General features: G+C 43.9%; 1 protein-coding gene across 1 annotated transcript in view; it reads right to left on the reverse strand.

Moving 5' to 3' along the window:
- ROBO4 (roundabout guidance receptor 4) overlaps nucleotides 1-22,927 on the reverse strand; it is a 106,018-nt gene extending 83,091 nt beyond the window's left edge. The window contains exons 1-3 of the mRNA XM_060250928.1: nucleotides 22,803-22,927; nucleotides 15,699-16,022; nucleotides 1,553-1,710 (exon numbers count right to left, since the gene is read on the reverse strand). Coding sequence (XP_060106911.1) covers nucleotides 1,553-1,710; nucleotides 15,699-16,022; nucleotides 22,803-22,866 — 546 coding nt within the window. The 5' untranslated portion in view covers nucleotides 22,867-22,927. The remainder of the gene's footprint in view (nucleotides 1-1,552; nucleotides 1,711-15,698; nucleotides 16,023-22,802) is intronic.
- Between the last annotated feature and the right edge of the window lie 1,169 nt (nucleotides 22,928-24,096).

Consider the following 24,096-nt stretch of genomic DNA (forward strand, 5'->3'; position numbering starts at 1 on the left):
GGGCACATCCACAAACCAATTGCCCTTTCATCACACCCCTTCCAGCCTAGAAATAGCAGCTCTCCAGCAGCCCTGGCCCCACTCAATGCACAGCAGTCAAGAAGGTCTGAGCGCCTGCTCCGGCTGCAACGCCACTCAGGATGTTCTCCGCAGCTGAGAACGAAACGTCTGGAAGGAAAACTTCCTCCAGTAGAACACGGCACTTGATCCCGAAAGACTCTACAAACCCTAATGATGTTACCAGCCGTGAAAACCTGAAATCGTTGATATTTTCTGTCAACTTTATTGGGTAACCAAATATGCAACTTCTATGAAAAGGGGAGAAAATGATCACTTTCTTCCTCATGCATAATTTTATAAATCTCTATCAACCCTTTTCAAACTACCTTTGTATTCCATTTTAGTAACTGGCTGCTAATGGATTTTTTTGGTAATTTCAGACAGACCCATTTTAGAAACTGGCAGTTAGTGGAATTTATTTACCCAGTCATACAAACCTGCTTGCATTGGGTTAGTAAAGCATGGTTGAGCCACTTTTGAGGGAAACTGCTTTTTTTCCATTTCAACCCCTTTGTTGTGCTTCTAAATCACTGTGGTGTGCTGTTTAAAATGTCCATGGTGCTTCCCACAATGCCACTTTTCCCCCCACCCTTTTTTGCCATGTGATCTTCCTCAGACTTTTTTTTATGTTCTAAGATTAGTGCTATCATGCTAAACTACCATAGCACTAAAGCACTGAAGTGCTATAGCAGCACCATTGAGATGACTTGACTCCATTTACCCAATCATACAAACCTGCTTGCATTGGATTAGTAAAGCATGGTTGAGCCACTTTTGAGGGAAACTGCTTTTTTTCCATTTCAACCCCTTTGTTGTGCTTCTAAATCACTGTGGTGTGCTGTTTAAAATGTCCATGGTGCTTCCCACAATGCCACTTTCCCCCCCACCCTTTTTTGCCATGTGATCTTCCTCAGAGTTTTTTTTATGTTCTAAGATTAGTGCTATCATGCTAAACTACCATAGCACTAAAGCACTTAAGTGCTATAGCAGCACCATTGAGATGACTTGACTCCATTAGAACATTAGAACTCACCTTAGATCATTAAAAAAAATCTGAGGAAGACTGCATGAAAAAAGTCTAAGGAAGATCAGGTGAAATGACCATGGTGCTTCAGAAACAGCTAATTAATGGAAGGAAAATTGCTCTTTGAAAACCCCATTCCTGTAACACTTTACTCAAAAATAGGCCAACAACAACAAAAATATCCAGTTTAGAATGGTAATGTGAAAAGGGCCTATCATATACTTAGTCTTTTTTGCTTTAAGCTGAAAAGCCTCACACTCTTAAGATTTTCTTTGTAGGAAAGGTGCTTCAACCACTTAATCATATGGGTTGCCACCCTCTGTACTATCATTGTTGACATACAGTGACCATTCGTGCATATTGCTACTGCCCCATCTTTCCTCATATGTCACATCACATTTCACCTTGAAATAGCATGTACTCTTTGAATATGCAAAAAAAAAAATACTAGTACAGTCTGTTGATTACCTCATAATGTCCAGTTTCCTCATTTATGGGGATTCCATTCTTCTTCCATGAGACTTTAGGCTCCGGATGTCCCTTAGGGGGAATGCATTCCAGCAACAATTGTTCTCCGCTGGTCACTACCGAATCCCTGGGATGAAGCCGAATATCTTCTTGCAGAGCTACAAGGAAAAACAACTTTTCAAAAACTCTCTCAAGGAAATGGTCGCCATTTCTCCACAAGTTTTTGACTAAGTAAGTAGCCAAAGTTTGTTCAAGGCTAGTGATTGAATGAAGGATGCCTTGAGAGATGGAAAAGTTCCCCTCCTAGTTTCTGAACGCTACTCATTTTTATGTCAGAACTGTCTACTTATTATCTTGCATAAAGACTGATATGTTTGTCCTCTGTAGACAGCAGAAGGGCACTGTTGGCAGGGGATGGCATATATCACACTGGAGGTGGAGCAGGTGAATGTGCCCTTGAGGGTATGTCTGATCGGTTATTAAGTTCCTATGCTTCCATAAAAGCCTGTTTTAAGGTTATTATGCCCCAGTAAATCTGCCAGGTTTTAAGATGACAGGTGACTTTTAGTTGTTTTAACCAGCACTAAAAACTTTGAACACTTTTGCAATGATTATGCTGCCATTTCAACCCTTCCTTCTTCCAGGGACTCTTCATTTCTGCTCTAAGCATAATGGCATTTTTAGGGTAGAAATAAGAATTATACTTAACAGAGGAATGCTACCAAAACTGGCATTCCAGTGCTGGTGTTTTCCATTCCCATTACAAGTAGAAGCAATTTGTATTCTGACATCACCATATAGCATATTTTCTCACCTCATCAACTGTGATGGAAGGGAAACACATAAACTACTGATATCATGGCACAAAATATGTGATCCTATACATGTTCATTATGGAACTAGACACAGGATGCCATTTTTGGTAGCAGATCTGAGTGGATTGTAACATGCATTTTGCTGCAGCTGAGTCTCTTTCTCTCTGCCTTTTCAAAACTTTGCCTTGGGATACATCCAATGCTATATATTTTCTATTTCCTTACTTCTCACTTTATAGGGCAGGATATTGGTCATTTGATAAAATCCTTACAAATTGATCTCTTCCCCCACCCCCAGCCTATTCTCCTGAGTTCTCTCTTCCCTTTGTTCTTCTTCAGTTGTCTGTTTTCAACCCATCTTGTCCAATTATGTCCCAAAGTTCTTTCCTTCTCAAGTTTCAGGTTGGTCTTCTATTAACTGCAGCCAGAGCTCTACCAGGTCCCAGGGTTAAAAAAAAAAATGATCCAGCAACCTTGCCAAAGCTAAGTAGGTCTGTGTCTGAACAAGTTGTTGGATAAGAAATCTCCTGGGAATTCTGTGTATACTACCTATAGTTCCAAGCTGGAAAAAAGTGGGATTTATATGTAATAAAATAAATATACCCATAAGACATTGTTGTTAACCAGAAAAACTCACTCAGTAAGACTCACACAAGGTTGGGTTTATGATAAAGCTCATTCTATTCAGTGACTAACACTGTAACTAAAACCATTAAATAAAACCAGTAGATAAAATAGAACAGCAGAGTCAACATATGCAACTACTAAATTAAATGTAACTGCAGATTCACTGAGACAAATATATAACAGTACCTGAGGCCTTTATTTGTTTGTTTTTTTATGTCTATCCTGTTTGTCCATTGCTAGTCTTAAGGCAGATACTACCACAGTAGAAAACCATACATGATTTAGTATAAAATGAGTGCAACTTTAAGTATGATCAGACAAAATTGTTCTTGGCAAGAATTTAGAGAGCTGCACGTAACTCCTCCATCAACAAGTGGCAGAGGCAGAATCAGTTATAGTGCAATGGACTCCCCTTGGATGGACTCAGTGGTATCTTTAAGATCAGCAAATGTCTCAGGTGCAGAGTTCACCACCACAAAATAATCAAACAAAACAAGATTTTAAATTAGTATAACCAAATAATACGGTAATTTAGTTTAATTTAGGGTTGGCAGACTGTGCCTTTCAACCAGCAGGAAGACTGAAGGAAGGAACATGGGGGTTCACAACATTGACTGTGCTACAACACTTCTGAGGAAAACCATAGAGTTTGTGGCAATTCCCAGAACTACCCTACGTAACTGCCAGGTTTCCCCTCACGTTGCAGACCCCGCCTTTTAGAATTTTTTTCTCCTGGCACCATTCTGATGGCAGTGGGCAATGAGGGCTGCCAGCTCTAGGTTGAGAAATTTAGGATTGGCAATCCCCAATTGGGGGCAGGAGATCACCCGGTTTGGAGAACCTCCCCCGCTTCTGGGTTATCAGAAAGTGGTGGGGGTTGAATGTCCGCTGAGCACTCCATTGTATTCTATGGAGACTGGTCCCCATAGGGTATAATGGATAATTGATCTGTGGGATCTGGGGATCTGGGAGGGGGGCTGCTTTTTGAGGTAGAGGCACCAAATTTCCAGCAGAACAAGTTTCAAAAAGATTGGACTAGGGGTCCAATTCTATGAGCCCCAAAACAAGATGCCACATCCTCCATTATTTACAATGGAAGGCATTTTTAAAAACATGGTCCTTTTAAATGTGATGGCCAGATCTGTGTACCATGGAGATCAACTGCAATAGTGCGAGATCTCCAAGGCCCACTTGGAGGTTGGTAACCTTACTGGCAGCTCTGATTGCATTGTAACTGACTGAAGAAAGGAGAAAAGCAAGGTTTTATATACCAAATAGTCATACTTTTTTTACTGATAGTTTCTTTTTGTACTATAAGACCTGGGCATAATGTTTACATCTCCTTACTTTCCCAGGCATAATCCTTATTAACATATCTCTCTTTAAGAGTTCTTGCATAAACATTCCACCATTTGACTTCCTTAACTTACAGTTCTACTAGCACCCGATGAAGTAGCTCGTGGCCTATAAAAACTACAAGCCACGGTGGCTAAAGGGAAACTCCATATCCAGCAGTTGTACATCTCTGAATACCAGCCCTTACAAGCAGACTTTCTTAGTATTACTTTCTGTAATAGTCTTTACATGATTCTTAAATAAATAAGGTGTGATGAAGTCCACAGGCTTGGTTATTTAGAAAAATGATGCTTATAGGCCAGCCTAGGAAAATAACAGGGAAAGGAAAGTGAATGGAAACAGAGATGCCTTTATATGTATGAATGCCAGAGAAGTAACTACTGCAGGCAAAATAACATATTCCTGTGACAAAGACTAAAAAAAGGTGAACATTTTGTTTGTTTTCACTCATGAATTTAGACACATCTTTTAAATACTTGTAATATCAAATCTAATTTTTTTAAAAAAAATTATATTTATGGGCAGTGACCAGTGTAAACATCAGAGACTCTGGTGAGCCAGCAAGTGAGTCTGCCTGTATTGCATTTAGAATTCCCACCGGACAGGAGATCTCCTTGCTCTGCATTACCCTTACCTGTCCATTTGCATCACACATACTTTACAAAAAGAAGCAGCTGCCAATGTGCTTATTCTGCATGATTTATTCAGATGATTAATATTAAACCTTTTCTATAGGCAGAATTTGGCTTACCTTCGCACAGAATGTTTGTACATCTATTCATTATAAAGAACAGAGACCACAGCCTCAGACAACAACTCAATGTAGCAAAAACAAAAGGAGAAAACCAAATGCTATTGATAGACAATCTCCACTGCCTCCAAGATTTTGTAAGCAATGCAGGCTAGTTTCCACCATCTCTCTCTTTCCTCACACACCCTTGAATTGATCTTTAGTGCTGTGTGCCTCTTGGAGCATGCTGCCATGCCCATTCCCCACCCCCCACCCCCAACTAACACAGCTACCCATCTGGAATTATCAGGAAGCCTCGGCAAGGTTGGGAAGGCAGCGGGCGCACTCAGAGCTGGGCTCTGAGCATGCTCGCTGCCATCCCCCCCCCCCCACTTCACCGAGGCTTGGGAAGCCCTAACAAGGTTAGGAAAGCAGCGGACACGGTGCATGAGGAGAGGGGGTGCCGCCCGGTGCCCCTAGGCCAGGTGGTGCCCCAGGCTGCCGCCTAATGGGCCTACTCCCATGCACTGGCCCTGCCTATGAGGTAGGATGAGACTGTGTGACTAGCCCATGGTTACCCAGCCAGCTTCCTTGGAAGAATGAGGATTTGAACCTGGGTTTACAACACCTTGGGTTTGAGTCCCATGTAGTCAGAAAATGGGACATCAGTAAACAAATAATTTTGCAAACATTTTTATAAATTGTGTGTGATTAAAAAAAAAAAGAGGTGTTGGTGCAAGTTTTTTTTTTTTAAACAAAGGGCTTTTCTGGGTATTGGTGAGCCTTACTGGAAATAACCTCCTTGCTGGAAAAGAAAAAAGAGACTTATGCAGTATCCAAAATGTGCATTTTCTATGTGGTAGAAACCACTGGAAGTAACATTATGAAAGTGTCAATTGCCTGGACTGAACATGCAGCCACTGAACGTCACATGCTTCCCCACCCCTGCCTGCTTCTCCCTACTGTGATAAACTGCACAGATGAAAGCAAATGCAATTATTTTTACCTGACCAGCGTTGGAAGCGCTGCTGTCATTTCTTAGCCAAGCTGAAACACAACAATTGCCCCGACAACCTGAGCTGGGAACAAAGTCAGAAGGAAAAGCCCCCGGAGAGTGAAGGAGAAAGACTTTTTCTTTGCCATTCAGCCTTTGCCTGTTTCCTGCATTCATCCCTCCTGAAGGATGTGAATGTTTGGTGGTATAATCAAAACTCCAGGACATGAGTCAAGTGCTTACAGGTTGCAGTCTGAAGACATTGTACTTTAGGATGTTATTGCTAGATATTTTTAACTTTTTAAAAAAATCTGATTGTTTCTGAACACGCACACACAGAGAGAAAGAAAGGCTATGCTTTCCTTCAGTGGCCCAAGGTACAAAATTCCATAGTTACCCAGAACAAAACAGGAGTTCAATGGCACAGCTACCCATCTGGAATTATCACCATTTCCCATCAGTCATGGCTTCACAAAGAAATTTGCTACCCCAACCAAGCATAGAAAGATGGTTCAGTATACAGAACCATATATCTTTGCTGCAAACAAAAGGATTTCAATATCTGAAGGGTGTGACTAATTCAAATTCCTCCCAACCAGGTGTCTAAATCTGGCCCTGCAAAAAACATTTACTGACTGACTGCCTCTCCACAAAAAATGCCCAAGGCAGCTCACACACATAAAACATGGCAATTACCAGCATATAACTTTCTAGTGCATCTTTTGATTATTTGGAGGTGCTTGACCCAAGGGGGTTGGAGCCAGGGGTTATAATAAATGAATGTCAGCTTTTCTCAAACTACTGTAGACATTTTCTCCATGAAGTATGACTATTGAAAGATTTTCTCTGATTGCTCTGCTGGAACACTCATCAGAACTTGGAGAAGGTTCCCGGTGAAGGGAGGGGACAAGTATATGAAGAGAAAAACATTATTTATTTGGGGAACAGACACTGAAAGAAAAACAGATGAGTAGGTGTGTTTGTCTGTAGTAGCAGAACAGAATCAGAGTCCAGGGGCACCCAGACTAACAGCACTTATTCCAGGATAATCTTTTGTGAGTCGGAACACATTTCATCACAGAAATACATTCTCCCCTGACCTGTATAGCCCGGGCTAGCATGATCTTGTCAGATCTTGGAAGCTAAGCAGGGTCAATTGTGGTTAGTACTTGGATGGGAAACGTCCTTGGAATACTCAGTTGGGAGGACGGGGGCAGTCTCTATTCCGTCACCTCTCTGAATATTCTCTAGGTCCCCAGAAGGGGTCAGTCACCAGAGGTCAACATGACTTCCAAGTGCAAATACACAGACACACACACACACACAGACACACACACAAAATACCCCCAAAGACATGCACTCCAATGCATCTGATGAAGTAAGTCCTCCTGAGTCACGAAATGAAAGCTTATGCCAGAATGAATTTTGCTACTCTTTAAGGTGTCTCTGGACTCCTGTTCTAGAGAGAGAAAACTGCCATTACAGGGAATTAGCTGAAGTACCTTCAAGGGTGCTCTCTCTCTCTCTCTCTCTCTCTCTCTCTCAGAATCTGATGGGGGGATAGCAGAAAATAGCTGCCATAGCAGATGGCTGCCCTAGAGGAGTGGCTATTTGCCTCTACCTGAACTCTGTTTATATATTTTTAAATACCACAATGGCTACAAAAATGCCACAATACTCTCTCCCACAAAGGGGACCAACCCCAAAAGCAATTCTTCTGGAACTGAAATCACTCATAAAAAAATAAGAAGACTGAAAAGTCCAAAAGGCAAGCTTTCCTGAAAGGCCTTATATCAGTTCAGAAACCCAATTTGGGTGTTTTTCAAACTTCCTTATTTTTTCATACATGTACAACAGCAGCGGAAAGACCAAAAAGCAATTAAAATGAGATCTGTGAATTTGGTCAGAGGGTTATCTACCTGACATATTCTTCTCTACAAAAAATAATAATAATAATAACAAAAACAGGGAGTCAGGATTGGTGGTACTATAAACTGCTCATGCCTCAGCCTATGAGCTCTCTTGAAGTCAGAACAAGGGGAGATCCAAAATGGCCTACACTGGATGGTTGTCAAGGCAACTGTGCCTTGAAAGCAGCTAGGAAGATCATATGCCAATACCCACTAACTTCATTGCAGCTATTGTTGGTGTGAACTGAATTCATAACAGGGTACACCACTATGGCATGCAAGAAAGCTAAGGGAGCCCAGACTTGCTTGAGATGTCATGGAACCAGAGAAGCAAAATCTTCCCTAAGGCGTGTGATTTAAAAACATGTCTGCACCTTACCAGTATAACTGTGCTTTCATAGAAGCTCGCTGTTAGCAATGCCTCTTCAATGGTGAATGTATGTGACTTGGGAGCACAAAATATCCAGGGGGTTGCTGCTGTCATCAACATTACAGTTTTGCTTATAGTACAACCCTATGCAAAGTTACTCCTCTAAGCCCACTGAAATAAATAGATGAAAGTGCCAGTGTGGTAGAGCGGTTAGAACATCAAGACTAGGATCTGAGAGCTCATTGAATGCCCTTGGGCCATTCACTCTCCCTCAGCCTGACCTACCTAACAGGGTTGTTGTGACAATAAAATGGAAGAGTCAGAGTACACTGATAAGGTCCTAACTAAGGACACAGATATGAAACTGGCAGTAGCTGTTGTCAAGTTAGGAGGCAGGGTGGACTGACTCCAGGTTAAAAAAAAAATTAAAGTTTTTTTTAAAAAAGATAGTGTAGAAAACATAGCGAGCATTTGATGAGGAGAGTTTGCCTAAGCCAGAGAGCCAATTTGGAGTAGTCTTTAAGAGTGCAGACTCTAATCTGGAGAACTGGGTTTGATTCCCGACTCCTTCACATGCAGCTGCTGGGTGACCTTGGGCCAGTCACAGGTTCTCTCAAAACTGTTCTCTCAAGAGCAGTTCTCTCAGTGCTCTCTCAGTCCCACCTAACTCACAGGATGTCTGTTGTGGGGAGAGAAAGAGAAGGAGATTGTAAGCTTCTCTGAGACTCTGAGTGAAGGGGTATAAATTCAACCTCCTCCTCTTCTTCATCAGTGAGACCAGGGGGGCATGCAAATAGCACACCATTGGTTCTGGGCTGTATTCACCTGTACCTTAACTGATGTATGGAATGGGGGGGGGGATGTTGACAGGGCTCAGCCTGCTGCCTTTCTGTGCAGACAATGAAGAAATATCACTTGTAAGGATGTGTTGCTGATGACCAGGATCAAGATCATTCATACCATCGAACGCCCCATTATAATGTATGGGTGTGAAACTGGAACAAGGAAGAAATTAGATTCCTTTGCAATGTGGCGTTGGAGGAGAGTTTTATGGATTCCACGGACTTCCAAAAAGACAAATAAATGGGTTCTAGACCAAATCAAGCCCGAAACTCAAATGACTAAACTGAGTATCGTACTTTGGTCACATTATGAGAACACAAGAGTCACTGGAAAAGACAATAATGTTAAGAAAAGTTGAAGGCAGCAGGGAAAGAGGGAGACCCAACAAGAGATGGATTGACTCAATCAAGGAAGCCGCAACCCTCAGCTTGCAAGACCTGAGCAAAGGTGTTAACGACAGGACGTTAATTCACAGGGTCTCCATAAGAAGGAAGCTACTTTTCACACATACACTTCCCCTCCAAAAGAAAAAAGAAAACAAGCAAAAACAGGTGGTGTGTGTATAATGTATAAAGGGCATACAGTTATACAATCCACTAAAGCTTCCAGCCTCCAGGTGAGGCTGTACACGGTTTGGGAGCACATAGCTGCCTAATGCCTTCCCTCTGCCGGAGACCTTTTTTTTGAGCCAGAGTCCTGGCCAAGCCAGCCAGAACTGTGTTTCTGTATGTTCCTGCTAAAAAAAAAAAGCCCCAATTCATATGTAGTGTTATTCTTATGTAGCCAAGCAGTGACCAACATAATGTTCCTTATAAATGCAACCTGGCGTGGTGTCATCCAGAATCCCATCCCCTTGATCTCCCACCTCATACTGTATAATACGCCGATCCTCTTGTAAACATTTTCACGTCTGAAGCCAAATGCCAAAACATCCTCCCTCTTCTGCTGATTTTTTTTTATTGGCGCACAGAGATAGAGTTTGGAGACAGGAAAAGGGAGGGCCCTCTCTGGAATTTGCAACCTGAAACACCTGCTTCATTCATCGCCAGACTTCCAGGAAGAGGAAGAGAGACTATTTGCGAACATTTGCTTGAAATGGGGCCCCATGCTGTGCATCTAATATAGCACTGCATCTCCCCAACCATCTTTGCTTATATGAATATTTATAGCTGCCAAACACTGATGTGAGCCTTCATGCTGGGCCAAGGGAGTCTAATGGAGCCGGATCATTAATGAAGTGTTAATTGGAGAGTCTCTGGACCTGCATATTGAAGAGGATTTTAATTGCACCAGTAATTAGTGCTCCACAGTCCTACAAGGGAGACATTGTCAGCTCAAAGGTGAAGAAGCTGATGAAATCCAGGGGTGGGCACTGTTAAGATATGTTCAGCATCCCAATGGTAATCCAGTAATGTAGCATATGGGGGCAAGAAAGAAGTAAGAAAGAATGAGTAGAAAAAGACCACAAGTCTTCCTATGAATTCCCTTTAGAAGAGGCTGTCTTGTAGATACATTCTTTGTGGTCGCTCTTGGTTTGCGGGTGGCATTATTTATTCTCTGCCTCTTTGGCATGAGAGAGAGAGCAAGAAAGAGCACTAATTGAAATAAACATCCCCAGCGATAAGCTCAATTCGCAACTGGGCAACAAGCAAGACTGTTTTCCCCAAAGAAGTAGGATTTTTCCAAGCCCAGATCTAAATTCTTGGCACTGCATGCTTGCAAGCGAAGACTAGCATTAAAAGCCACTTACGCTGACATTCCAAGCTGGTAACTGTGAGTGGCAGTGGGGTGGCTACATTTGAAGCCCTGAATTCTGAAAGGGAGACTTCCAAATCTGAATCCAGGAGCACCTTAGTGACCAACAAAATTTTAGGGGAACAAGCTTTTGAGAATCATCAGATACAATACAAATAGGATGAAGAGAGTTTTGATTCTTAAAATGACCTTGAAAATCTTGTTGGTCTCTAAGGTGCTTTTGGATTTGAATCTTGCTTTTCTACTGCAGACCAACATGGCTACCCTCTGAAAAAAAGTAGGTCTCCCTGTAGGATTATGAGCAGCTGCTAAAGGAGGCTCCTGCTATCTTCCTCAAGTTGTGCAAAAACACATTAGGGCCGGGAAATAAAACTTGGGCTCACCCAATTAAAATGATCTGCTGCAGGTTGTAGACAGTCAAACAGAAGTCTTTCACACAACAGCTATTCCAGTTATGGAATCCAACACTATGCTGGTATGTACATTAGTTTAGGTGGCTTTTTTAAAGGATTAGACCAGGGGTGTCAAACATGTGACCTGGGGACCAAATCTGGCCCCCAGAGGGATCTTATAAGGCCCTTGAACTGGCTGTCATCTGCTTCCTTCTCCCTCTCTCTTGCTTTCTACTGCATCACAGCTTACTTTGCAAGGCTTGTTTGATCGCACAGGAGCTACAGAGCAAAACCATATTTTCTCCATTGGCTGAGGCTCCTCCCTTGGGAAGGAGGGGTAAGAGGGAGAGTTTGCTCAATTGCACAGCAGAGCCTCTCTTCCTTCTGTTGGCTGAGGCGCCTCCCCCTCCTGGTCCCTCAAGAAGGAAAGAGACAGAGATTCCTTTGTCCTGTTCCCTGGATCCCATGGGAGAGATATAAAGAAAGCACTTTTAAGACCAACAAGCACTAATGTTTTAAGCATGTTTTATGTTTTTTTTAAAATCTTTAATTGTTTTTGTCTGTGTCCTTTATAAAGTTTATATCTCTGCTATCTGGCATTAAATTCAATGACACATGTGGCCTGGCCTGACAAGATCCCATTTATATCAGATCTGGCCCTAATAACAAATCAGTTCGACAACCCTGGATTAGACAAACATGAAAAATGGCGAATCAAAGCTTATTATGCAATATAAGTGAATCATCAGGTGTGGGGGAAGTGTGGCCAGTTAGGGAGGCAAATAACAGAACAGGGCTGTCTCCCATATGACTTCTTTGTAATCTTCCAAAGGGGTTCCACTAGTCACTCTTGACAAGAGAAAACTGGACAATATGGACCTTGGTGTGACCCAGCAACTTGCATCTTCCAATCACAACCCATGCAAGAAGAGTGCCTGTCTTCCCATCGCAACCCATGCAAGAAGAGTGCCTGTCTTCCCTTCGCAACCCATGCAAGAAGAGTGCCTGTCTTCCCTTCGCAACCCATGCAAGAAGAGTGCCTGTCTTCCCTTCGCAACCCATGCAAGAAGAGTGCCTGTCCTCCCTTCGCAACCCATGCAGGAAGAGTGCCTGTCTTCCCTTTGCAACCCATGCAAGAAGAGTGCCTGTCTTCCCTTCGCAACCCATGCAAGGAGAGTGCCTGTCCTCCCTTCGCAACCCATGCAAGAAGAGTGCCTGTCTTCCCTTCGAAACCCATGCAAGGAGAGTGCCTGTCTTCCCTTCGCAACCCATGCAAGGAGAGTGCCTGTCCTCCCTTCGAAACCCATGCTAGAAGAGTGCCTGTCCTCCCTTCGCAACCCATGCAAGAAGAGTGCCTGTCCTCCCTTCGCAACCCATGCAAGAAGAGTGCCTGTCCTCCCTTCGACACCCATGCAAGAAGAGTGCCTGTCCTCCCTTCGGAACCCATGCAAGAAGAGTGCCTGTCCTCCCTTCGCAACCCATGCAAGAAGAGTGCCTGTCCTCCCTTCGCAACCCATGCAAGAAGAGTGCCTGTCCTCCCTTCGACACCCATGCAAGAAGAGTGCCTGTCTTCCCTTCGCAAGCCATGAAAGAAGAGTGCCTGTCCTTCCTTCGCAACCCATGCAAGAAGAGTGCCTGTTTTCCCTTCGCAACCCATGAAAAAAGAGTGCCTGTCTTCCCTTCGCAACCCATGTAAGAAGAGTACCTGTCTTCCCTTCGCAACCCATGCAAGAAGAGTGCCTGTTGTCCCTATTTTTATATCGATTAGTGCAGTTGTAGAGCAATATTGCCCACCCTGCCATCAACAACCCATGCAAGAAGACTGCCTGTCCTCCCTTCGCAACCCATGCAAGAAGAGTGCCTGTCTTCCCTTCGCAACCCATGCAAGAAGAGTGCCTGTCCTCCCTTCGCAACCCATGCAAGAAGAGTGCCTGTCCTCCCTTCGCAACCCATGCAAGAAGAGTGCCTGTCCTCCCTTCGCAACCCATGCAAGAAGAGTGCCTGTCTTCCCTTCGTAACCCATGCAAGAAGAATGCCAGTCTTCCCTTTGCAACCCATGCAAGAAGAGTGCCTGGCCTCCCTTCGCAACCCATGCAAGAAGAGTGCCTGTCTTCCCATTGCAACCCATGCAAGAAGAGCGCCTGTCCTCCCTTCGCAACCCATGCAAGAAGAGTGCCTGTCTTCCCTTCGCAACCCATGCAAGAAGAGTGCCTGTCCTCCCTTCACAACCCATGCAAGAAGAGTGCCTGTCTTCCCTTCGCAACCCATGCAAGAAGAGTGCCTGTCCTCCCTTCGCAACCCATGCAAGAAGAGTGCCTGTCTTCCCTTCGCAACCCATGCAAGAAGAGTGCCTGTCCTCCCTTCGCAAACCATGCAAGAAGAGTGCCTGTCCTCCCTTCGCAACCCATGCAAGAAGAGTGCCTGTCTTCCCTTCGCAACCCATGCAAGAAGAGTGCCTGTCCTCCCTTCGCAACCCATGCAAGAAGAGTGCCTGTCTTCCCTACGCAACCCATGCAAGAAGAGTGCCTGTCCTCCCTTCGCAACCCATGCAAGAAGAGTGCCTGTCCTCCCTTCGCAACCCATGCAAGAAGAGTGCCTGTCCTCCCTTCGCAACCCATGCAAGAAGAGTGCCTGTCCTCCCTTCGCAACCCATGCAGGAAGAGTGCCTGTCTTCCCTTCGCAACCCATGCAAGAAGAGTGCCTGTCCTCCCTTCGCAACCCATGCAAGAAGAGTGCCTGTCTTCCCTTCGCAACCCATGCAAGAAGAGTGCGTGTCTTCCCTTCGCAACCCATGCAAGAAGAGTGCCTGTCCTCCCTATTTTTTATATCGATTAGTGCAGTTGTAGAGCAATATTGCCCACCCTGCCATCAACAACCCATGCAAGAAGAGTGCCTGTCCTCCCTTCGCAACCCATGCAAGAGTGCCTGTCCTCCCTTCGCAACTCATGCAAGAAGAGTGCCTGTCTTCCCTTCGCAACCCATGCAAGAAGAGTGCCTGTCTTCCCTTCGCAACCCATGCAAGAAGAGTGCCTGTCCTCCCTTCGCAACCCATGCAAGAAGAGTGCCTGTCTTCCCTACGCAACCCATGCAAGAAGAGTGCCTGTCTTCCCTTCGCAACCCATGCAAGAAGAGTGCCTGTCCTCCCTTCGCAACCCATGCAAGAAGAGTGCCTGTCCTCCCTTCGCAACCCATGCAAGAAGAGTGCCTGTCCTCCCTTCGCAACCCATGCAAGAAGAGTGCCTGTCTTCCCTTCGCAACCCATGCAAGAAGAGTGCCTGTCTTCCCTTCGCAACCCATGCAAGAAGAGTGCCTGTCTTCCCTTCGCAACCCATGCAAGAAGAGTGCCTGTCCTCCCTTCGCAACCCATGCAAGAAGAGTGCCTGTTCTCCCTTCGCAACCCATGCAAGAAGAGTGCCTGTCCTCCCTTCGCAACCCATGCAAGAAGAGTGCCTGTCTTCCCTTCGCAACCCATGCAAGAAGAGTGCCTGTCCTCCCTTCGCAACCCATGCAAGAAGAGTGCCTGTCTTCCCTTCACAACCCATGCAAGAAGAGTGCCTGTCCTCCCTTCACAACCCATGCAAGAAGAGTGCCTGTCCTCCCTTCGCAACCCATGCAAGAAGAGTGCCTGTCTTCCCTTCGCAACCCATGCAGGAAGAGTGCCTGTCCTCCCTATTTTTTATATCGATTAGTGAAGTTGTAGAGCAATATTCCCCACCCTGCCATCAACATACACATCTCCAAATTTTGAAATCGTGCAATCCAGGAAGGAGATGTGGAATCCATTGTATGGTATATCCCAGGGGTGACTAACCTTTGGTTGTTTCACACATATTGTGTGACTCTCAGAATCCCCACTGACCTGTTGGTTGGCTTAGAGAAGGCATTTGTCTCTTTAAATCACTTCTCCAAGCCAAGCCAGCCAGCAGATTAGATAATTCATTTAAAGTTTTTTTCTTTCCACTTCTCCCACTTCCTCCCCTCATCAGCTGTCAAACATCTGGTGTTTATTCTACATGGCTCTTACATTAAGCAAGTTTGGCTATATCCCTGGTATAGCCCAATCTTGGAATCTAAGCAGAGCCAGTACGTGGATGAGAGACCATCAAGTAAGACTGCAGAGGAAGGCAATAGCAAACCATTCCGCTTCTCACTTGTCTTGAAAGCCCTTTGCTGAGGTCACCATAAGTTGGTTGTAACTTGACAGCACATATGTACATACATATAATTCCCAAAACACCATGCCATCTGCACATTTGATTAGGCTCAGAGAGGCTTGCTCAAACTGCTCTGCCACACTGCAAACAAAGGCACCTCTCTAGTATTCAGTGCTGCAAGACGATGCCCATGCTTTTACCTGCCACATAGAGTGAGGCGTTCTTGCTCATGACGGTGCCCAAGTGGTTTCTGGCCACACAGTTGTACACACCCTCATCTGATTTGCCCTTCTTCTGGCTGAGTTGGAGGAAGAAGAGGGACCCATCGGGCAGGAGGGTAGGCTGGGCTGTAGCATCATCTTTGGTTGTTTCCACGCGTTCTCCATTGCGATACCACTCTATTGTGGGAGGTGGGTTTCCAGTGGCACGACAGTTCAGCGTAGCAGGCTGGTTCAGACCAACCACAAGATCAGAGGGATGACCAATGATTTGCGGCTCAAACTCTTCTGAACGGGACTTGGAACCTGAGAAAGTGAAGAAATGAATGAATTAAATTTTCATGTCCACCAGTCAGTTCAACCTACTCATAGATGACCCTGGAGGTCCCTTTCAACTCTATGATTCTATCTGATTTATGTTCCTCCTCTATACACAGTCCAATAGTTGATTCCACAGGACTGAGCTCCCTAAGTGGTGGCACCAAAACTTCATAGTAATAATAGCTGAGCAAAGAAGCCTATGGTTCAAATCTTGCCATGGCCATAGCAGATATTCTTAGGCATATTAATTTGTCTCCTAGCCTCCTCTCTTCCCCATTTGTAATATGGGAATAATACCATCCTACCTTACAGTGCTGTTGTAAAAATTACTGAAATGATGTGAGTTTTGAATAACCTAAAGCGGTAATCAGGGCTTTTTTTGAGCAGGAATGCAGTTCTGGCTGGCTTGGCATTGGTGAATGTGGCCTAATATGCAAATAAGTTCCTGCTGGGCTTTTTCTACAAGAACATCCTGTGTGAAACAATGGTGATGTCAGGGGGTGTAGTAATAATATGCAAATAAGTTCCTGCTGGGCTTTTTCTAAAAAAAAAAAAGCCCTGCGGTAGATGAATTTGAAAATACAACAACAGCAGAAATGATAATAGCAGCAATAGTATCAGTATTAGTAGAATTGTTACTGTGCAATCCAAAACACGTATACTCAAATAGATCTTTCTCTCTAGTAAGTGTGCTTAGGATTTCAAGCTAACTTCTTCATCTTAATAGCTGCACACAGTTAAGTGTCTTTTTATCTCTCTGATAATATTGAGATGCACATTTCCCAAGCTTTTAAAAAGCTTCCAGCCCCAGTGTAAAGACTCCTGAGAATCCAGTCCACTCTTGTTGCAACAAACAGCAATTCTCTCCAAGCTTCCTGTGCAAAACTTCCTGACATTGTCCCCTCGGGGAGATGGAAAGCCACAGACTTCCAGCCACCAGGAATGGAAAATGTAGGCCTCTGGGTCCCTCCCTGAGAGCTTTGCAGAAAACACAGGCAAAATAGTTCAACAGATGCTGCATTTCAGATTCCCCAGACATTTATATTCTGCTGTCTTATGTCTCAACTACAGCTACAGTAGATAGGAATGGATTTACAAAAGTACCTTCCCTGGACAGACACCCCCTTTAGAAAGCCAGCATGGTGTAGTGGTGAAACTTGAAAATGTCAAACTACAGTCTGACAGACCCAGGTCCAAATTCCCACTTTCCCATGAAAGCCTGCTGGGTGACTTTGGGCCAGTCAAAATTGCACTGCTTTACCTGCTTCTCAGCTTGTTGTTTTACTCAATTACTTTATTATTTTATTTTACAAAACTCATATCCCACCTTTCTTCCCTCATGTGGGCCATCAAAGCAGCTACAAATGAAAACATGCATAATAAAATAACATCTTAAAATATTAAAAATCAACAAAAAGCACATCATTAAAACAATTAAAACCAGAAGTAAAATATATTCGAAAGCATAAAAACAATTACTGTTTTCGCACACAGCTTACCTCGCAGTCACAATCCTGTTCCCTCCGCAGCGTCTGTCGGATTTCCCACCATCTGCGCCGGAGTTACAGGAAGTGCCATGGCTTTTGCGTAGCAAACGTAAACTGGGTTTTAGCGGTTTACGTTTGCTATGCAAAAGCTGTGGCACTTCCTGTAACTTCGGCGCAGATGGTGGGAAATCAGACCGGATGATGCGGAGGGAACAGGATTGTGGCTGCAAGGTAAGCTGTGTGCGAAAACGGTCAATGAAAACATTGGGTAGAAAAGAGAGATACAATTGGTAAAATTAGGATAATGTGGATAAAATGTCAACTACCTTGAGACTTCATTGGAGTGGAAAGTGAGGTGTGGTACCAAATTGCTGCCGTAATGGAGAAGGGCTGGTGAGCAAACAGCAGCAAGACATCGCCCATCTGCCCACTTAATCTATGTATGAGGAAGAAAGGGGGCAGGTGGCATGCCAGTCATGGCCCAGTCCTCATTTTATCTCTGTGTTCTGTCTACTATACATTCTCTTCTGCCCTTTCTCCAAAGTGCTCAGGAAAGCATATCTGGTGTGCCTCTTTTTTTTGTCTCTTCACCATGGCCTTGTGAGTTTGGTTAGACTAAGAGAAAGTGACCATCCCAAAGCTACTCAGACTGAATAACATACCTGTGCGGGGGGGGGGGGGGATCCTGACAAACCAGTCATGAGTACAGGCAGGATATCTGCAGAGACAATTTGTTAGTAATTCCAAGAATCACTAGAGAAATTCCTCTGACTGGCATAAAAATGGTCATTTTGATAGCCAGTTAAATGCAGGAGACATTCAACTCATCCAAATATATATATGTGTGTGTGTGTGTGTGTGTGTGTGTGTGTGTGCGCGCTATAAGAAGAGAGTGAAAGACACTTATTTTTAGCTCAGTTCCATCCGTCCATTGCCATGTGTCACATTGTGTGTGAGAGAAAGAATGTACACATGTGCCTCTGTGGATCATTTCTGGCATTTCCGGCTTTTTATCAATTGTTTCTCAAGAAACAAAGCTTTTTTTCCCCTGTCCCTTTCAAGTTAAGTGACTCATGTTCCAAATGATTGCACTGGACAAAAGGTGAGTCACAAGCCTACTAAAACAAAACTGGAGTCACAATCAGTATAAGCCCATAGAAGTCTTTGCTAGTAGCATGTATTTCTTACTCATGCCCATTGGCTCAGGTGATCACTAAGGGCAGCCAAATGATCTCAGAGGGATCAAGCCATGTTGGGTTCAGCAGCTGCCAGCTCATCCCTGATTTTCTTCTGAGCCCACCAAGTACACAAAGCTGACTCCCTTTCTTTTCTCTCTGAAAAGCTTTTCAGTTTGATGAAGGAAGTAATAAAAGTGTCTCACTTTGGTCCATCATACACCGTGCTGGGGTTCTGGGACTCTGGATGTATAATTTGGCCTCAATTTGGGGTAGTGGTTAAGAGCACAGACTCTAATCTGGGGGGACTGGGTTTGATTCCCCACTCCTCCACATACAATTGCTCAGGCGATCTTGGGTCAGACAGTTCTCTCAGAGCAGTTCTCTCAACAGCAGTTCTCTCAGCGCTCTCTCAGTCCCATCTACCTCACAGAGTATCTGCTGTGGGGAAAGGAAGGAAATTGTAAGCTGTTCTGAGACTCTGAGCGAAGGGCAGGGTATCAATCTAATCTCTTCTCTTTCTTCTAAAACTATCAACAGAGGCAGGACCGGATCTACATGTTTTTTGAGGGGGGCAAAATTAAAAAATGACACCCCCTTTTGGGCCATTCTATATTATGGTCCCATAGAATACAGTGGACTCCATACCCAATTTGGCGCCCCCCCTCCATCAGCGCCCGGGGCAAGCACCCCCCTCTGCCCCCCCCCCCCCCAAGATCCGGCCCTGAACAGAGGATCCAGGGAAATGCCTCTCCCTTCCAACTCTTCCAAATGCCAGTAGGGAAAAAGACATGAGTTATCCCCACCCCACCCCAAATTGGGAAAGTAGTGGTGTGGCTTTATCACTGTCTGAGACCCTGGAAAGCCACTGTCAGCCTAAAATAGACAATGTTTGGGGAGTCATTGGTGTTCCAAGTGTGCAAAAAGGGTGTTCGTTCCTTTAACAAGGAAATTTTCTCTTGTTGGTTAAAGCACCTGTTAGGCATAGGGAAAGTTTTAGGTTTAATCCCAGATATCACCAGTTAAATAATTTGGTAGCTGTTGAAGTCCTGTCCCTGTTGTAAAGACTGGCATAGCTACTCCAGTTAGAATAAGCAGTAGTGAGCTAGAAGGACTGATAGTGCGGGATATAAATAAAAGTTTATTGTTATTATTATTATTATTGTGTGCCTTGGTGTAAGGCAGTTTCATATTTTCAAGCAAGCACCAAGTCCTCCTCTCTTTTTCCATACAGCTTGGGTGCATCACACTTATCAACACATGCCACATTCATGCCTATGAGCCAGGAGGAATCAATATATTATCTAAACACACTTTGTAAATTTGCTCCAGATGACCAGAGCCTACAGTGGAAACCTAGCAGAGTTGATTTCCCCCTTGAAACAGCAAACCTTGCTTTTAAATTGCTTTTAAAACTCATACACACAAATTGCTTTTAAAACTCATACACATGCATCTAGGTGGGTACCTATGTTGGTCTGAAGCAAGAGAGCAAAGTTAGAGTCCAATGGCACCTTTAAGACCAATAATAAATAAGTAAACAAATAACTTCATTAGTCTTAAAGGTGCTATCGGACTCTAACTTTGCTCATATACACACAGAAAGCAATGTGCTATTTGCTGCAAGGGGTCACTTTTCAAGAATTAGAAGTCCATAGCCTCACAAGGCATTCAGATATAACTATGTGGTTCTCTGTGGACAGAGGTACATGGTGACCGAGATGCTTTTTTTGAGCAGGAACACACAGAAACACAGTTCCAGCTGACTGGGTGTCAGGAGGTATGGCCTAATATGCAAATCCGTTCCTGCTGGGCTATTTCTACAAAAAAAAAGCCCTGTGCATAACAATGGTGATGTCAGGGGGTGTGGCCTATTATGCAAATGAGTTCCTGCTGGACTTTTTTCCTGCTGCGCGAAACAATGGTGGTGTCAGGGGGTGTGGCCTAATATGCAAATGAATTCCTGTTTCTGGGCTTTTTCTACAAAGAAAGCCCTGCCACTACCTTATGGACCTGCCCAAACACACCAGAAATCCAACAAAGGACACCTGTATCAAAAGAAACAAGCTTGATTGGAAAGAAATCTGTTGCTTTGGGATAATCATATTTTGTAACACAGGCAAATTCACTTTCTTTGGATCCCAAGGCCCCAAGCATTGTCTGAAGTAGCCTGCAATTACATGTACAACAATATTCATTATATCTGAAAAAAAATACATGAATATCCCCAGCCAAATATATAACAGACAAATGTAATTTGAAGCAGCAAGGAGCAGCAAAATCCACACAGTATCATCTGCACTTCTCACCTGCCATTAAATAAAACAGAGCATTCAGAGTCTCTGTGGTGGACCTTGGATGCATAAGAGGAGACTGTGCCTCCAATTTGCAGAACAATACAGAGGGATTGCTTTGGCTGTGCAGACTTCCAACAAAAGTCTGCTTTCTGTTTACATTTTTATCTATTTGCATATTTAATACTATGCAGAAAATAGTAAGAATTCTTTTAAAAACTGCTGTTGGAACTTCGGATGTCATTTCTAAAAAGTAGCCCTTCTGTGCTGGATGGTTCACATTTTTGGTGCAATATCCTGTCAATGAGACAAGACGACTCCTCCATATGCAACTCATGGGGGTGTTGTTCAGCCAGTGCCATAAGTAAAGCTCCGATTGACATCTTTCAGCCCAGTCCGTCTCTATCTATCTATCTATCTATCTATCTATCTATCTATCTATCTATCTATCTATCTATCTATCTATCTATCACATTTATATCCCGCCCTCCCCGCCGAAGCAGGCTCAGGACGGCTAACAACATTAAATCTCCACAATAAAACAATAAAACCATAAAACACTAAAAACAATTACAATAAGATCAATTAAAATTAACAATTGCACTTTAAATATTGAATAATTTGTAAACGGTTTGGGTGCTAAGTTCCATAAAAACAGAGGCATGCTTTTAACAGTCCCATTCACAAAGAAACACTTTCAAAGCTCCATCCCTTCCAGTATTACATTGCTAATGGCTCTCACTAAGCAAAAGCCGGAGTCCTTCCCTGTCTTAAAAACTGAGTCAGAGTTTGCCTTTTAAGGCCAATATATATTTGAAAAGCACGATTGCCCTAAAATATTTTTCAGCAGTCCAAGTTTAGAAGTGCATGATGAAGCACTGTGCTGTACTGCATGATGCATGCATTTCCACGGCTATGCACTAGAGAAAAGACACATTTACCACATATTCTGATATTTAACCCCTACAACCCCATGGGAGGCTATCAAACTCTGCAGGATGACAAGTTCACACCAGCACCATTTTATCAAGGCATCTTCAAAAGACAAAGTTGGGGGGAAAGGGGCTACGTGGGATTGTTTTACCCTGGGCAGGAACCAGAGAATAGGGGCTGTCCCCAGTAAATAGGCACAGCTTGTGCAATAGAACTAAATCCCATTGATTTACAGCCAAGTAAATATGCTTAGGATCAGTCGGTTACTCAAGTCCAGTGTTCCCTCTAAGCTGAGTTAGTGTGAGCTAGGTCACAATTTTTTAGCCTCCAGCTCACACATTTTTGTCTCAGCTCAGGAAGAAATCCAGAGCAAACTAATTTATGCAGTAGCTCACAACTTTAATGCCAGCAGCTTACAAAGTAGAATTTTTGCTCACAAGACTCCATAGCTTAGAGGGAACATTGCTCAAGTCCTTTTCAGTTTCACTGCAACAGGCTGACGATGATGATGACGATACTGGATTTACATCCTGCCCTCCACTCCGAATCTCAGAGTCTCAGAGTGGCCCACAATCTCTTTTATCTTCCTTCCCCATAAGAGATGCCCTGTGAGGTATGTGGGGCTGAGAGGGCTCTCACAGCAGCTGCCCTTTCAAGGACAACTCCTATGAGAGCTATGGCTGACCCAAGGCCATTCCAGCAGCTGCAAGTGGAGGAGTGAGGAATCGAACCTGGTTCTCCCAGGTAAGAGTCTGCACACTTAACCACTACACCAAACTGGCTCTCTTATGCAGTGACTGGTTTGAAATGCTTCCTCCACTTGAAGAAATCTGCCCTATTGGCAGCATCTGAGACTCTTCCATTCTGGTCACTCACCTTCTAGTAAGAGGAAAGCCGCCCACACCAAGAGTCTCTGCAATAGGATGTGCACTCCTGACATGCTTATCCAGTTACTCGAAAGGCTGCTTTGAGGAACTTGGTGCCTGAGGTGATCGACCTGACTCCCGTTTCACTTTTCCCCTTTAGCAGGAAGGCCTTTTGTTTCTGGCTCCAACACACTGACACGTGGGTTTGTCAAGTCAAAAGATTTCATCCCTCTTGGACTGTTCAGAGAGCACCAAAGGGCTGGGTTTGCATTTCTCTCCTCCGACTTCAGCAGGGAAGTATGGCTGCTTCAAGAACTCACAACAGCTCCAAAATAGGAAGCGTACACTAGTTTTCCTGTTTCCTACTACATCACTAGAACCCTGGAATCCGGCCCCTCCTAAGTCAAGACAAACAAGTCATCTAGCACAGGAATGATCATTTCTCTGTCCCCCTCACTCCCTCTCTGGGTCTCTTCCTTCCACTATATCTATTTCACCCCTTCCTTATGCGCATTGACAATGTTCCAAAAATATGAAGGTATTTCCCGAATGACTGAAGAGAAGCAAAGCGACTAAGTTTGAGTTCTCCTGTGAGCAGTGCACACACATATACACCAGTGTTCCCTCTAAGCTGAGTTAATGTGAGCTAACTCACAGTTTTGTAGCCTCTGGCTGAAACATTTTTGTCTTAGCTCAGGAAAAAATGGCCCCAGAGCAAAGTAATTTATGCAGTAGCTCACAACTTTAATACCAGTAGCTCGCAAAGTAGAATGTTTGCTCACAAGAGTACAAGGCTTAGAGGGAGTATTGGTATACACACTATTTTAAAAAAAAGTAAATGAAATAAACTCTATCCAAACAGAGCAGTATGATGCCTTTTGATTAGGACCAACCAAAGTAGCCCTACCCAAGTAGACCAACTCTATGACATAGTGTGCAACCTTTCAAACTCGGAAGAACCCTCAAGCCAGATGCTGAGTACAAAAACAAAAAAGAGGGACACACATACACACACATGCCCCTAGTTTGCAGAATCTTAAAAGGGAATCCAGGATGCCTTGTCAGCTTCATTGGGGTTAAAATCCCCTTTTCTTTTTGATCCAAATAAGAGGGTATTGTAATAGTGTCATTTCCAGAATTTGTCTATGGACCAACAACGTCACCTATAATTTTTGTCTATACCCCAAGCAGAGCCCAGCCAATCCTTCTATGTATTGGCAGAGGAAAATAAAGTAAAGAAAGTTTGTGAAGAGCTCACAAAATGAGCAAGTCACATCTATCAAACAAAGCAGTGCTGAGCTATT

This window comes from Heteronotia binoei, chromosome 12 (assembly GCF_032191835.1).
Source record: "Heteronotia binoei isolate CCM8104 ecotype False Entrance Well chromosome 12, APGP_CSIRO_Hbin_v1, whole genome shotgun sequence".
Taxonomy (NCBI): domain Eukaryota; kingdom Metazoa; phylum Chordata; class Lepidosauria; order Squamata; family Gekkonidae; genus Heteronotia; species Heteronotia binoei.